We start from the raw sequence: 14,428 nt of genomic DNA, 5'->3' as shown, positions 1-14,428 counted from the left end.
GGCTCAGCCTTTCCCACGTTTTGGTGAGCCCTGTTTTTCCCCAGTTGTGTAATTTAAAACGGGTTCAGGGCTCTCCCTAACACCCACTACCCCGGGTGCTGGCCTTGGAAGGAGGCCTGACAGGCTGCAGCTGTTTTAGGCAGACAAAGAAAAGAAGAATTGAAGCCATTACCCTTTCTCCCATCACTTTCCCCACTTTCCCCTGTCCCTGGCAGCTCACCAGCACTGGGAACTGCATCATGGAGATATGGAGAGGCAAGTTGGTGTCTCAGAAAAGTCAAGCTGGCTGCTGGCAGGATGGTTCCAGGCTCTGCTGGTTAGCAGAAGGTGGAGGAGCAGCTGGGATGAAGCGCTCCCCTTCTCAGTTCAGGGAAGAATCTTTATGGGGCAGGAGACTGGCTTTTGAGGATGAGTCTCTTATAAATAAAAAACCCAGTCTAGGAGTCAGTCACACATCTTTGCACCTGCTAAAGCTGTCTCAGATTTGTAATTGTGAAAACCAAAACTGGAATATGGATAGAAACGGTTCCCTCCTGGAAACTTGCTGCTGATCCTTCCTGATGTGTCCTCACTGTGCAGTACCTACAGGGTGGCCCTTGACCTGCTGCTTTCCCATAATCTCAAGCCTGATATGGACCTTGCTGCAAAACAGATGTGGCTGACATTTAGCAGGGATGCTAGTTCTTGTCAGAACAGTGCCTGGGGAGATGCTCAGCCATCCAGCCGAGGTGACCTGCTGTTTTGCAAGCTCGGTCAGCACCTCGCTTCATCAAAGAAATGCTCTTGGCTAATACTGGGTGATGTTTCCCAGAAATGGCATAGACAGGAAAGATTATTTGCTTGGCATAAGCTGGCCTCCGTGCAACCTCTTCAGTATTGCCTGAGTGGAAGAAACCAACTTAGATGAGTTTGGAGCTAAGCTGGGTTTAACCACATGACAAAGTCCAAGTGCTATGGGTGAATGGTGTGAGGAGGCTCAGCCTCCCCTCCTGCCAGCCCTGCCTGCAGAGACCTCTCTGGGTAAAAGCTATGCTGCATTTCTCATGATGCAGCAGAATCAGAAATATCCCAGCATGCTTCCAGGATCCCCTTTGTGCAGTGATGTCAAGGCAATTTACAGTCCCAAGCCTATTTGGGGCTACCACCTTTAGTGCATTAATTTTACAAATGGGCAAAGTGAGTAGTTTTTCATCCCTCCCTCGACTGCAGACAGACTTGTCGGCAGATCTTGTTGGAAGAGGAGCTTGTGCTGCCCCCCCTCCCAGCTGCACCCGGTTGCATTTGAAATTCCGAGTCAGTGCGGGAGCTTTCTCTCGGTTTGATCATGCAGTTTTGGGTTGGTTTTGTGTGTGTGTGTTTCAGCCGCTCCTTCAAGGAACATAAAGAGAACTCATATCTTTCTAAGCAAAGTGAAGTTCAGGATTTGCCAAGAACAAAGCATTTGGTTTGCTTAAAATATGAATAGACATTTACCGAAAGGCTGTAATTCATGGGGAACCACAAGATGCTTCAAGCCCTGACTCCATCAGCTCTGTCCCAGGTTGTTTTGGGTTGACTCGATCCAGCCCTTTGCACAAGCAGGGGGTGCCCAGCTCCCTGGGGAGCAGCCGGCAGGGCCGTGCCCGTGCCAGGCAGACCCACCCCTCCAGCACAGGACCTGCGGGCAGACCCTCGGGGGTCACTCGTGTCCTTGCAGCGCCGCGGCCGGAGCAGGAGGTTCCTGCCGTGGATCCCCGGGAGGAGGAGGCACAGGGACATGGCGAGGCTGAGCTCCTCGGCCACCCCACCTCGGCGCTTTCGGGAGGAGCAGCACGGCTGCCTACCTGGCTGCACGGGCACCTCCCGCACCCCTGCCCGCCTGCCCCGCCGCTCCAGCCGCGGGCACCGGCACCGGCTCCAGCGGAGCAACAGCGGCCTCCAGTGCCGAAACCTCCTCCCTTTCTCCATCCAGGGACCCGCACCCTGCATCCCACCGCGCCTCCCCTCCCGCCAGCCCGGGGTCCGGGCACGGTGTGGCGGCAGCAAAGCTCACCACGGGGGGAAAAAAAAAAAAAAAAAAAAGGATTTTTGCTTGGAAAAATGGAGACTTTAAAAAAATGTTTTTCCGAGGTAGCTGTTGACCTGCAGGGCAAGGCTGAGGCTTGGTGGCTTTTGGTGCAGAGGGACTGTGTGATGGAACAGCAGCACATGGACAAGGCTGGGGACAAGCCAGCATTGAGATGTCTTGTTGGCCTCTTCCTCCTGGTAAAGGTCCTGGAGTAAAGGCTTTAGTGCCCTGTGCTTAACAAATGGTATTGCAAGTTATGAGAATGCTAAAATCTCCTATTCATTGGATATTAGAAGTTTAGGGCAGGAAAACAGAATTATTGATGTAAAAAAGAGCCTCCTTGTTATGCCAGAGCTTGCTTCTCTCCTTGGCTATGTCCTAGCGTTGTCCCTGGGGCTTTGTCAGTAATTTGTTCATAGCTCTTTATGGACATTACAAAAAAAATCCCCTATTTTTCAGGAAGGTATTTTAAATGCCAGGAAAATGGGTCTGCTCTGTGTGTAAGAAATCCTGGTGCAAGACATGGCAATGCTTTCATTTTATTAGGAGCTTGTATAGGTGAGGGACATCTTTGTGCTGTCTTCTCCAGAAGGGTTGCACTTTTTATTTTTGAGCAGAGTTGGAGCGTGGAGAGGGCTTTTGGCACATTCCCCTGTTCTTTATGCGCACATGAGTATTTCTTTGCCTGGAAGAGAGGTTTAAAACATTAGAGGATGCCTTCAGGTCCTTGACATATGAAGAGCCTGGTTTGGGGGACAAAGCAAGAGAGGAAAATACTGCTTAAATAATCCTTGAAGTGTTATTCACAGTAGGAAAGGCCACATATTCTTGACAGGGAGTTGAGGGTTACTCTGGACATGTGTTAATTAATTCCAATAAGCTGAAGAGCTGGTGCTTCCTGACATTGTCTGGCAGAATAATTCACCTCTGTGCTGGAGGACAGTACTAAGATACCTCTAATGCCTGTCTGGCTGCAGACGATAAAGGTTATTACTTTGTTTTGTGGGTTTTTACAGGCAAATGCCTGCCATTGTGTCTTGCTTGGGCTTGGGCCCACTCCCAGCCTTCCCTCCTGATTGCCTCTGCAGCAAAAGCAAGGAAAATATTAAAAAGGCACCTGCAAAAACATTTATAGTTATTGATTTTTGAACGGTAGTGGACCTAATTACTCTGAATTGTTCAGTTTTCGTGTGGAATGTTCTTCTCTCGGAAAGGCAAACTAATTTCTCAGGTGCATAGAGAAATGCTGGTAAAATGATTATCAAGCTGCTTTGCAGTTTGCAAAATGCATTTTGCATGCTGGTCACAGTGAAGCCACCAAAGGCGACAAGTGAGACACTGCAGCTGCAGGGACCCACCAGATGCTCTTGCAGTAGTTATTCCCAGACTCCTTGCGGGCCTCCAGCTCTTGTCAGACTTGTACACACAAAACTGCAAATGACACTTCATCCTGCCTCTTGGCTACCTGAATTTTCACAAAAAAAGCTTTATAAATGAGGACACTCTGTTTATCTGTCCCCTGAGGCACTGGGCACATTCAAAGTCCTGGTGCCTGGCCCAGACTACCCTGGCTGGGAGGTTAAATGACTGTTCTTCTGAACCCCAAATCTTCTTCACTTGGGAATGTTACAAGGGAGCTCCAAGGCTCAGAAGCAGCACATTTCCAGTTGCAGCTGCTGAGAGCTTGGACAAACGGAAGTTTGAAGAAGCCCAGGAACTTGGTGCCTGTCAATGCAAGGCAGGTGCCAGCACCAGTATCTCACCCATCTCTTCTCTCCCCTGACTCCTGGCTGGTTCTGGATACACCATTGGGTCAGTCCTTTTCTTTTTCAAACCCCAAACTTTCTTTCTTGTGACCACTGGGGTCCTCCACCCCCTCTGAAGCTGCGCCCTGCACTGGGAGGATGTAGCATCCTCAGTGCCACTTTGCTCCCTGCAGAGCTGGTTTTGAAGTCTTCCTCTCTCTCTTTACCCTGCTCTTGGTTTATGGCCAAAGCCCTAACGATGTTGTGTCTGATGAACCTCCCACCTCCATCTGCTGCACAATACAGCCGACAGCTGGTCCTGGGATGCTGGTTTCCAGCATGGCCATTACCACCCTGCCCATGCCTTGCTGGGTCATTAACCATGGTGCCTTCATTCAGAAGTTCCCCCTCAGCATGTCTCTGCTTGACTGCATTGTCTTCAGCCTTAAAATGTAAAACCACTATTTGAACGGGTCAGGAGCAGAATACGGGGCAGCCACCTGGGTTAATGAAGGCAAGAGTGGAGATCCAGATCATCAGTTCTTATCCAGGTTCTTTTCCCTGGTGATTTGGACTCTGTTCCTTGTTGCAGCAGAGTTAACTAGGAGGCAGTGTTCCTAAAAGCAGAATTTGGCTCCATAAGCCTGTTCATCCAGGGATAGAAAAGGTGGAATTTGAGCTTCTGTTCAAGATGTCTCTGCTGATGGCAGATGGGCATGTGAGCCTGATCACTGAAAATCCCTGCCTCCACCAGGTAAAGTCAAGGGTGAAGCTCCCTTAGCCCCACAGACTGGGGCATCTGGCTACAGATAAGACTCAATCTTCTCAACAGAGATTTTAGAACCACCTAATAGTATTGAGTTGGAAGTAATTCCTTCACTTGTCTGACAAAGAGCACTTGCAATGAATAAATATACTCAAAATTACTGAGGGCCCAAGCCGCATTAAATGAATCAAGTCTTGCCAGAGACATCGCTAGCATTTGGACTTGGCCTTCTGCTATGACAGTGCAATCTGGCACTAGCACAGATTAAATATAAGGCTGATTCTTAAAAATACCCAGAGCAAAGTGTATCCTTTCCTATGCAGAGAAGATAGAAAGCAGAGCTCAGCTATAAATTGCTGGGGTGAACAACCATAGTTTTTCCTCAGCCACCACACATCTGAGGTCACCTGGAAAAATATTATTCTGCCTGCATGCTAGATCTGGGCAGACTCTGAGGACTCTTCTATTTGTCTGGGTTCCTGGACACCTGCCAGCACAGTCGGAGCAATCTCTGCAGCTTGGCAGCTGTGGGTGTGGGGAGATTTTAGCTGTGCAGTCCCTGCTTGTGGGCAGCTTGTGTGCAGTGAGTGGGACCTGTTTCACAGCCAGAGTCCACACGCTCCGAGCAGCGGGTGCAGCATCTGCACAGGAAGCCAGATTCATGCCAGATGTGCTGGGCTTACTGCCTGTGCTCCACCCTGCTGCATCCAAACAGCTTTCTTTCTAGGAAATCTCAGACATATGTAATGGCCCTCATCTGTGTGATATTTAGGCTTGCAGAAGGTCTGGATACTCACAGGTTGTGAACGCACAACAGACATTCATTGCCATACAGGAGGTTGTCTGTGCCACAGACGGGGTCAAAGATCTTCGTACAACCTTTTCTTAGGTCATAATTGCCACAAGCTGCCTGGAGACACAAAAATGTAATGTTGAAAATGTTCAACATGTTTTTAATTTGCCAAAAGAGCTTTGCCTTCACCAGGAGGTACATATTTTGTGTATCTTGATAACCCATCCCAGCTTGTTCAGAGCTCTGCTATGAGCTCTCTGCAACTGCCTGTCACCATGCTGTCCATTGGCCAGCTGAACACCACCTGACACATCTGCACACCTTTGGGAGTCACAACATTGAGTAATGCTCCATGGACAGTGCCTGGTCATGTTCTTCCCAGTTCTCATTTTTATGCCACAATGATACCTGCCCTTGCACTTGCAAGCCAGAGAGTAAGGGGAGCTCTGATCTTGGCAGGTAATAGCAAAATTCAGCTCTTTATTAACAGTTTTTCTCCACTGAGCATGTGGAAATGCAGTGGGAAACCAGTACCATCACTGGGATTTTTCTGTGGCACAGCATGTGGAAGGAGGTTCCCAGGCTGGTTCTTTGGGCTGCCACCCCAGCAGCTCACTATACTTCACTGATCTAGCAACACTGCTTCCCCAGTGCATGGGTTAGTTAGTGCTGTCTCACCAAAGCTGGACACACCCTTGTGCTACACAAAAATAGGAGCCTTCACCTCTGTTCCTCTGCCAGCAGCTCCATCCATCTCAGCATTTCCTAGAGAAAAAGCAGAGAAAGAGAGAAGATGCCTTAGCACCCATCACTGGGGCTGGTTTCAAGGGAGACTAACTAAAAGATGCTTTAGCCTGGGGCCCGTATGTCTTCAAGATATCCTTGTCCCAGCAAACAATTTCTTCCCCTGGATCTCCCTCATTTTGCAGCTGAGTCCTGCCCTGCTGCAGTTGCCTCTTTCCCCTGGCAGAAACACCCTGGCCAGATGCTCTTCTAGTGACGTTCCCTGCCACCAGCCAGGAAGCAAAGTGGCTTTTGTTACATCTTATCATATGTTCACAGGTAACTGAGAAACTCCTGCTGAGGTTGGACTGGTGCTAGAGTAAATCCAGGGTGATTCTTCTGGTTTGTACCACCAGGAAGCAGAGGAAAAGACAACTTGCTGAAGGTCTCTACTAGAAGGAGAAAGGGGTGGACCTTGAGCTGGTGGGAGCAAGCCATGACTTTGGTGAGTTTCTCCATGGAGAATCTGGCCCTGAACTCATATCACGTGGGTGGAGCATGCTGTGGGTGTATTATGAAAAGCAACATGAATTTGTTCAGCAAAAGGCAGTCTTGAGAAGACTGGGTTGCTTGTAGATCCAGGAGTCATCTACATGGAGGATTTAGGCTGTATCTACATTAACAACCAGTGTGGCCCAATAGCAGTGGTCTGTGCAGTGAAGTGTTGTGGTGCTCAGGGCCTGATAGCCACACTGTTTACAGTTTCAGGACTAGCACCCAGGAGCTGTAGCTCACAACATGCTTGGTTCATCTGCAATGAATCCAGATTTTGTGCTCGGGCAGCTCAGCAACAGCAGCTGCAGTGAACAGGATGTTGGAGGACTGGTTTCAGAAGCATCCTCCTGTTCTGAATGAACCCACAAACACAGAAATCCCTGGTGAGCAGGACCTGAAGAGCAGCAAAAGCTCACGTTCTCATTCCTCTGCACTATGTGGGGTTTTGAAAACACAGTTGGCTTAAACACTGACTTTGGTTGTGAGAGCTGCATTTTCCCTTCCCTTGATGCATTTCTTGTCCTCTTGGGTTTGCTTTTTTAAAACCAGAATAGCACCTATCACTCTAAAAGAACCACGGTGTCCTAGAAATCACCAGCTCCAGGCCTGGGCCTTCAGGGACACTGTCAGGCCAACAGGTGTGTTCATTTTTGGAAGCAGGTGTTGGGCACCCTTTCAAAGCCTTTGCTTTAAGCTTGCTCACAGACCGCTGGCTTAATGCATTTTGGCCATTGCAGCACTCTGGGGATCACTCGCTTTCCCTGCCCAGGGCTGGAGCAAAGTCCCAGCACCATTTGGTCTGTTCCCAGGCTCGCTGTCCCCCTCGGCAGAGCTGGCAACTTTAGCAAGGAGAGGAAATGGCTCCTGAGCAAATTGTTGCACTCACCTTGGTAGCAGCAGAGTGCCAGGGAGAGGAGAAGGAAGACACCAGTTGCCTTCATAGTCAAGATGATGCTCTAGTGAGGACACCAGAGAAGGAATGGGGCACTTCTCAGGGTTTCAGAGATCCCATCTCTGGCAGTTTATGCTGGGACCTTTATACCTTTCCCCATCTCTGGCACCACCCTGCATGGCCAGCTCCACCCCACAGTCTCCTGACGACAACATTCAAAGTACGGGGACAACACCAGGTGGCAAATGGCTCATTGGTGTGTGCAAGGACAAAAGCCTTTCCAAAGCCAATGGAGGTAACAGTCCTTATCACTGGCAAGGTCTGGGCCCACATCTCAGCCTTGGGTCCACACTGTAAGCCAGGAAAAAGTGAGTTTGTACAGAAGGAGATTGGAGAAACGGGCAGGGTGGCCAGGGAAACAGATGTATTAGTGTGGTTTTGATTAATGACTCTGCCACTGCCACTCGCAGGGCTGTGGGTGAAGATGGTTTCAGTCCACACATGCCTTTCCTGGTGTGATCTGCAGAGCAGAGCTGGCGTGTCCCAGCTGCCCTTCCCACCCCAATCAGGGACAGCAGCACGAGCTGCTGCCGGAGAGCAGAGAGCTTGGATGTGCCTTGGGCTCAGTTGTGGCTGCACATTCAGGGCTGTTATTTTGACTGCACATCTCTGGCTGCAGGCAGGCAGCTGGAACGAGCTCATTGGGTTGGATGCTGCTCCCTTCCCCTCTCCCTGCCTGCAGTTTGGAGTAAACTCTGGGGACTCCCTACGTTTACTCCACCAATGGTGCACTGCAGAGAGTGGATCAGTCCCTTGGGCATTAGAAGGATTAATTAATGTTTCTAAAGCACTTTGATATCTCAGCCATAAATCACTGGAGAAGTGCAAAGCAAATTATTACTAATGGGGGCTTATGACTCAAAGACAGATTTTTAATTAGCTGAAAAGGAAAAAGTCAATGCCAAGAGCAATCCAAGGACCTGTTTGTGAGACAGAAAGCTCAGCTCAGATGGCAGCTGCTCCACTGTCCAAGGGAGATCCCAGTCTGAGTGTGGTTCTGGAGGACACTTTTCCTTGCCAGAAACATCCCTTGTGTTTTGTTTCTTTTTATTTTTGTGGTGATGAAGATTTCCCTGGCTCTTGCCTGGGCTTCCCTCTGCTCTCCCTGGGGCAACCTGCATCATGGGGCTGAAAGAACTACTCTTAATGGCATCTGTTTTTTTATTAACTTGGAGAGTAAAGCTGGCTTTGGGTATGACCCGCTCACTAGCTGTGAACAGTTGGGCTGGGTGTTGGTGGGCCCTTGTGAGCAAGCAACAATCCTGGGACAATGATTCACATGGTGTTACTGCCCTGTGAGGAGCAAGGGAGGGAGATAGATTAATCTTTTATAGCTGAAAGAGGTTCATCTTCATCCAAGACTGTCCCCTGTTGCTCCTTCAGCACACCTGCCAAGTTTGCAGCGTGAGTTAAGCCAATAGATGCTTTGGTCTCACTTTCCAAAGCTGGAAGGGAACTTAGCAAGGACATTTATGGTTACATGCCAGGGCAACTGGGGAAAAGATTTTCCTCTTCAAACTGTAACACGTGTAAGTAGGGCAGTGCTGAAAAGAGTTTCTCCAATTACCCTTGTTTGGAATGTGCCCACTCCTGGTAAAACACATTTGCACATTTTTCAGTTTAGAGATCCTTGCTGTAGCCAGGAAATGTGAGAGTTTTGATTGTCCAGAAACATCTTTCCTCAGATTCCTTGGAAACATCCAGGCACGTTTCTAAACTTGAGTTTGATAGGTAAATCCTCAGGGTTTACGAGAGCTGCTCTGCAGATGGGAACTGTGTTGGCTCCTGGGACATTTCAAGTGTGCATAATGCCATGGTTTTCTCCTTTCCTTCCTCCACAAGTCAGAATCGTCAATGCAGAGACAGGCTGCTGCCCTCTCCCTGCCTCCTGGACACTTCTCTCTTCATCTTCTTATTGCTCAGGCTCCTGATAGATTTCTACTGACTTAATTTCATGTCCAAACCCCCTCCCAGAACTGTGTGAGATTAAGCACTTGACTACCAAAGCAGGTTGAAGAAACTCCAGATTATGCAATACAAAGGACTGAACTTAATTATTTTTGAGACAAACCAACTGATTCAAGGGCAGTTGGCAGTTGCCTCTGCCAGAAGAAGGCTCCACCATGGGCTGCTCAGCCTGCTGCAGCTGAGCAGCAGTCACACTAGTTTTTACTGCAGCTTCTCTGTCAGCAATTGCCCTTCGGTTCCAAGCGCCTCTACTGACATCTGTGTGTTTATGAGATGCCTTTGAAATGTGGGATTTCAGGGCTTCTCTTTCCTGATTGACATCTATCCTACACCCCTCAGGAAAATCAAACAGACATGCTTGGGGCTCATTTGACTGAGGAGGAATGAAAAAGAGCTGCAAACTGCTATTGCGCTGGGTGCTCCTGGTAGAAGGAGCAGGGAGATGTCTTCAGCAGTGTGGGCTTTCTCAGGATGTGTCACCTTGTCAGAGCAGCGTGTTCTTCCAAACACATCAGCTGGAGGAGTTGGAGAAAAATGAGTCAGGCGGCTCTGCCAGCCGTGCTGTGTGACTTGCCGAGCACGGCACCCGGCACGGAGAAAGGGAGAGGACAGGCAAGCTCCTAGGCAGGCACTGGTGTGGGATGGCTTCCCCTTGGTCACCGTGTTGGGTGATGGCCACATGGTGTGGGTCAGAGGACCTCTGCAAAAGCTGATGCATGCTGTCTTCTTCTGGCTTCTGGAAGGCTCTCAGATGGGAAACTGTTGCCACACAAGGAATGTGAGGACCAGGGCAAGTGGGTGAGGAGCAAGCTGAATCAGCAGGCCTCTAGGTGGATCAGCAGGATCATCTTTCAGCCAAATCTGAGCACTTTCAAGTTACATTTCTTTGAATATTGTTGAAAGCATTGCAAAGAGATAAAAAATTGAATTGCACGGGAATGAAAAATTTGGGAACCCACCTACTTCCTTATGATGGCCCATCCATGACAAACTGGAAGAATGCTTTTTGTTCCAGGGCTGGAATTTGCTCTTTGTGTAGACTTGATGCACAGAGAAAAGCCACAAGTGGCCTGGGGAAATTGCAGCAGTGTCACCAGCAAAAGGGTTCAGAGATCAGAAACCAGACACAGATGACCATGAATCACAGCTTAGAAGCAGCAAATGGTTCTTAAACCTTTTCAAAATAAGGGCATTTACAAACAGGCTCATTTGGGCTGGTTCCTATTTTCCAGCCTTCTGAACCAGAGAGAGAATGAGCTAAAGCAAAAGCAGAGCTCCTCCTGCAGTCTTGGCACCCAGGAACTGGGGTGGTGTTGGGGATGCTGCGGCTGCACGGGAGCTCGTCTGCTGGGTGATGGGTGACCCCTTGACACAGTCCCAACTGTGTCCCAGCCCCTGCCACCAAGGAGTGGCTTTGCTGCCAAGACTTGCACCATGGCCCTGTGCTGGTGGCATCCCTAAGCCTCAGTCCTTCCTTGAGATACATGAAGGAATGGCAACTTTTGGGGACCTTCGGGAGGATCCTTAGTACTCAGGATGGTCACCAAGGTAGGTGAGGGTTTGCTGCCACCCTGTGATGGGTGGGATGAATGGAGGTTGGAGAAAGACTGATGCAAATGGGAAGCCGAGGATGGTCACAACACACAGTTCCCAAGATGCTCAAAACTCTCTTGGGTTCAAAGAGCTGATTTTATTAGACTTAAATGCCAAAACACCCTAAAGCTCTGTTACTAACGTGGTTTGCAAAGCCTAGATCTTGCAGGTGTACCTAGGACCTTGCCCCTGGTATCCAGGATGCGTATGAAACCAGTTGGTGCAGATAGTGCAGCAGAGCAAGCCCCATGCAGTGGTTGTGCCCATGGAGGAAAGGAGGGCATCAGTGTGTGCAGGACCCAATAGGGAGATCTACAAGTCACCAGGAGGAAGGGGCATGGAGCAGCTGGATCCATGCAAACATAGGATACAGACCAGGACACTTTGCATCATCAGGGTGAGAGCTGGCCACTGTGCAGTGGTCATCTGTTCTGGTATCCAGGATATATTGCTCAAACACTGATTTTTCCCACAGAAAAGAAACAACCCTAATTTGATCCATAGTGGTTTATGTTTTGGATTCCTTCCCATTAATGCTGAGAAAGCTATTTTGTTGCTCTGGGTGCATGGAAGCTATGGAACACTGACAGTTTAGGATCCTGTGCATAGCTGCTGTGAAAACATCACTTATTTTCTCCAGCTGTAGGAGACTCTGTGGAGCCCAGGACAGGATATTAATTTATTTTCACTTCTGTCCTGGAAATGTTGCCCCTGGGGCCTCTGGTTTCTGGGGAGGGGGCTGAACATAACTGCAGGGAAAATTAACAAATGATGATTTTTACTTTTACTAAAGTAAAAATCCTTTGTTATCCTTCAGGAAGGGCAGTTTGTCCATGATAGCAACCTTTGGAAATCTGCAGGCATCAGCAGCTTTGCCTGAGGGTGGTTGTTGCTGACAACAGTGTCTGTGAAGACAAAGACATCACATAAATCATAGCTTGTTGGGTTGTTCAGAAGAGGCCATGCCTGAATGCCAGTCAAATGCTTCCTGAGGAGGATGAATGTGCTGGGGACAGCTGATGGTTTGCAAGGATTACTGGCTGGAACTGGGGATGCAACTGCATGACTCCCTGGTGTTGGGGTAGGTTCCCAGCCCAGCTCCTGGCCCCTTTGCCTGTGGTTTCCCATCAAACAGTGACACCAAACCCCACAGGCTCAGTCCATGGAAAGCTTCCCCTGATCTGCTGTGCCTTACTAGGTGGTGGCCCATGGCCCGTGGGAACACCTCTGGGCTAGATAACTCCCATCACAGTGGTGGTCTTGGGGCTCTGTCCCTGGAGTGATCCTGGGTCAGGAACAGTGCAGGAGGTGGTATCTCCTGCTAAAACTTCTCTGGTGGCTTGTGCTCCTCTCCTCACCTCCCACGTGGGATCTCCATGGGATGCAGAGGCAGTGGGTGCATGTGGGGTCTGTCACCCAGGAGCTGAAACACAGAGCTCTGATCTTCTGGCTTTTGCTGGCACTATTGGAGGAAAAGCATCATTTTCCCACTCCTACAGAAAATGCCAAAAGCCAAAATTTCCTTCATAAAATTGCTTCTTCATTAAATCCTGTCTGCTTCCTGCCTCCGCATCCGACTGCCCCTGCGGCTGCCAGAGAGATCCAGGGCAGGGTCATTAAGAGCTGTGGCTGATAATTGGGCAACTATGGTTTTCCATCTCCTCCAGCAAGGCACTCCCCCTTTCTCTGAACAAAAAGCAGCATCCCCTGCCCACTCCCTCCTTCACACACCCAAACAGGTGGGAAGGAGATGGTACAGACCTTCCCTTCGGAGTCACAGACTCCAGGAGGATGACCTGGTCTAGTCTGACCTTCTGCATCTATCTGAAAATTGACTCTTTAGAAAAGCTGGGTGAAGTCCAGATGAAATGTGGATGCATTGGTTTGCAGAGCTGGTGCAAGAAAGTGAAGAATTGGCTAGGTCAGCAGGAGAAGATGGAGCCAGAGCCCTGTCAGAGCTGCACAGCAAAAGGGCTGGAGACAGCAGAAACAAGTTGCAGGAAGGGTCTTCCCAAATGGAAATTAGGGCAAAAAACCAAACATTCACCATGAGGATGGCCAAGCACTGTTGCTGGACCAAAAAGGCTGTGGAGTCCCCATCCTTGCAGAGGTTCATAACACAACTGAACAAGCTGATATTTTCTGCAGAATCTTCCCAAACCAGCAGACAAGCAACAGCCCAACTGTGGCCTGATGTCCCCAGGGTTGGGAGTTTTTTTAGTGGACATTTGAAATGCAGAATATTTTCAAATTTCTCTCTTACTTTCTTGAAAACTGTTTGTCAAAGTTTTGGTCAAGTTTGTATAATACTGTCCATCACTTTGTAAGCCAGTTGATAAAGAGAAAAAAATAACTGTGAATGACTTTCATCACAACCCCAGAAACGTCTGGCATTTCCAGCTGCTTCTGTGAGTTCCACTGGCAGTGCTAATGGCTATTGATACACAGCTTGTTCCCTGGCCCAGGGCTCAGAAAAAAACAACATTGTACTTCTGATTTTAATGAAATATGAGGCTAGAGGAGGTTGTAACTATTAGGTCCATCTCACTGAACCATTTTGGACAATTAGAAGAGACCAGGCTTTTCCAGCAGAACTCTCAGCCTGCTTAGCTCCATGGGAAAAACTGGCTATTAAAAAATACAGGAAGGTGTGGAAAGGAAGGGTGAAGTAATGCAAACTATGAGATAAGGCTTTCTTTTCAGACATTTCTTCTTCTCATTAGCTATGGAGAGTTTTTTAAATGAGAGTGCACTTGTTCACAGACTGATAGCAATGAGATTTTGTGAGGAAATAGAAAAAAAATTAGTGGACATGGCCTAGAGCTGGTGATAATGTTTCGCTTGCTGGATTTTGATCCTGAACACATCAAAAAGGGGAGAGAAAAGCTCAGCAGAGACTGGAAACACTGAGCCTATTTCCAGAGATGGCTTTTCCTTGAAGCCACACTCCCACAAGGTGCCACGATACTGATGTTAGTTCAGAAGTTCATCCATAAATTTGAACTCTATTCATGGTGAAGTCTCACCCTGCCAGCATCTAGCGGTACTTCTGGTTGCTTTAGCCACAGTGAGTGTGCACTTAACATCGTGTTAATCATTTCTGTCTGTTCTCTGGTGTGGAAAAGCAATGCTCCCTGACCTCACGTATGTGTAAGCATGCTGCAGTCCTGCCTGAGTAAAACCCTCCCAAAGCTGATAGGTGATGGTTAAACACTGCTGATAAACTTTAGCTATCTGCTATTGACCCTTGGGTTGGGCTGAGACTAGATGAGGCCCAATTAACTCT

The 14,428-nt window shown here is 48.7% G+C and overlaps 1 protein-coding gene across 1 annotated transcript; it reads right to left on the bottom strand.

Moving 5' to 3' along the window:
* Positions 1-2,650: 2,650 nt before the first annotated feature.
* Positions 2,651-7,570, bottom strand: SPINK1 (serine peptidase inhibitor Kazal type 1). Its single transcript, XM_051631554.1, has 4 exons — positions 7,516-7,570; positions 6,076-6,116; positions 5,356-5,468; positions 2,651-2,732 (listed from the first exon to the last, which is right to left on the bottom strand). Exons 1-4 carry the CDS (start codon positions 7,568-7,570, stop codon positions 2,651-2,653), a joined length of 291 nt encoding a protein of 96 aa, XP_051487514.1.
* Between the last annotated feature and the right edge of the window lie 6,858 nt (positions 7,571-14,428).

This window comes from Apus apus, chromosome 13 (genome assembly GCF_020740795.1).
Source record: "Apus apus isolate bApuApu2 chromosome 13, bApuApu2.pri.cur, whole genome shotgun sequence".
Lineage (NCBI taxonomy): Eukaryota > Metazoa > Chordata > Aves > Apodiformes > Apodidae > Apus > Apus apus.
Note: the sequence above shows the minus strand (reverse complement) of the source record. Positions and strands in the feature narration are given on the sequence as shown.

Excerpts from the sequence above, each read along its gene's own strand:
- SPINK1 (XM_051631554.1), bottom strand. The coding sequence starts at position 7,570 with ATGAAGGCAACTGGTGTCTTCCTTCTCCTCTCCCTGGCACTCTGCTGC. Across the intron at positions 5,469-6,075 it reads CTGCTGGCAGAGGAACAGAG|GCAGCTTGTGGCAATTATGA; the intron begins GTGAAGGCTCCT and ends TTGTGTCTCCAG. Across the intron at positions 2,733-5,355 it reads CTGTTGTGCGTTCACAACCT|GCAAAGAAATACTCATGTGC; the intron begins GTGAGTATCCAG and ends CCTCTCTTCCAG.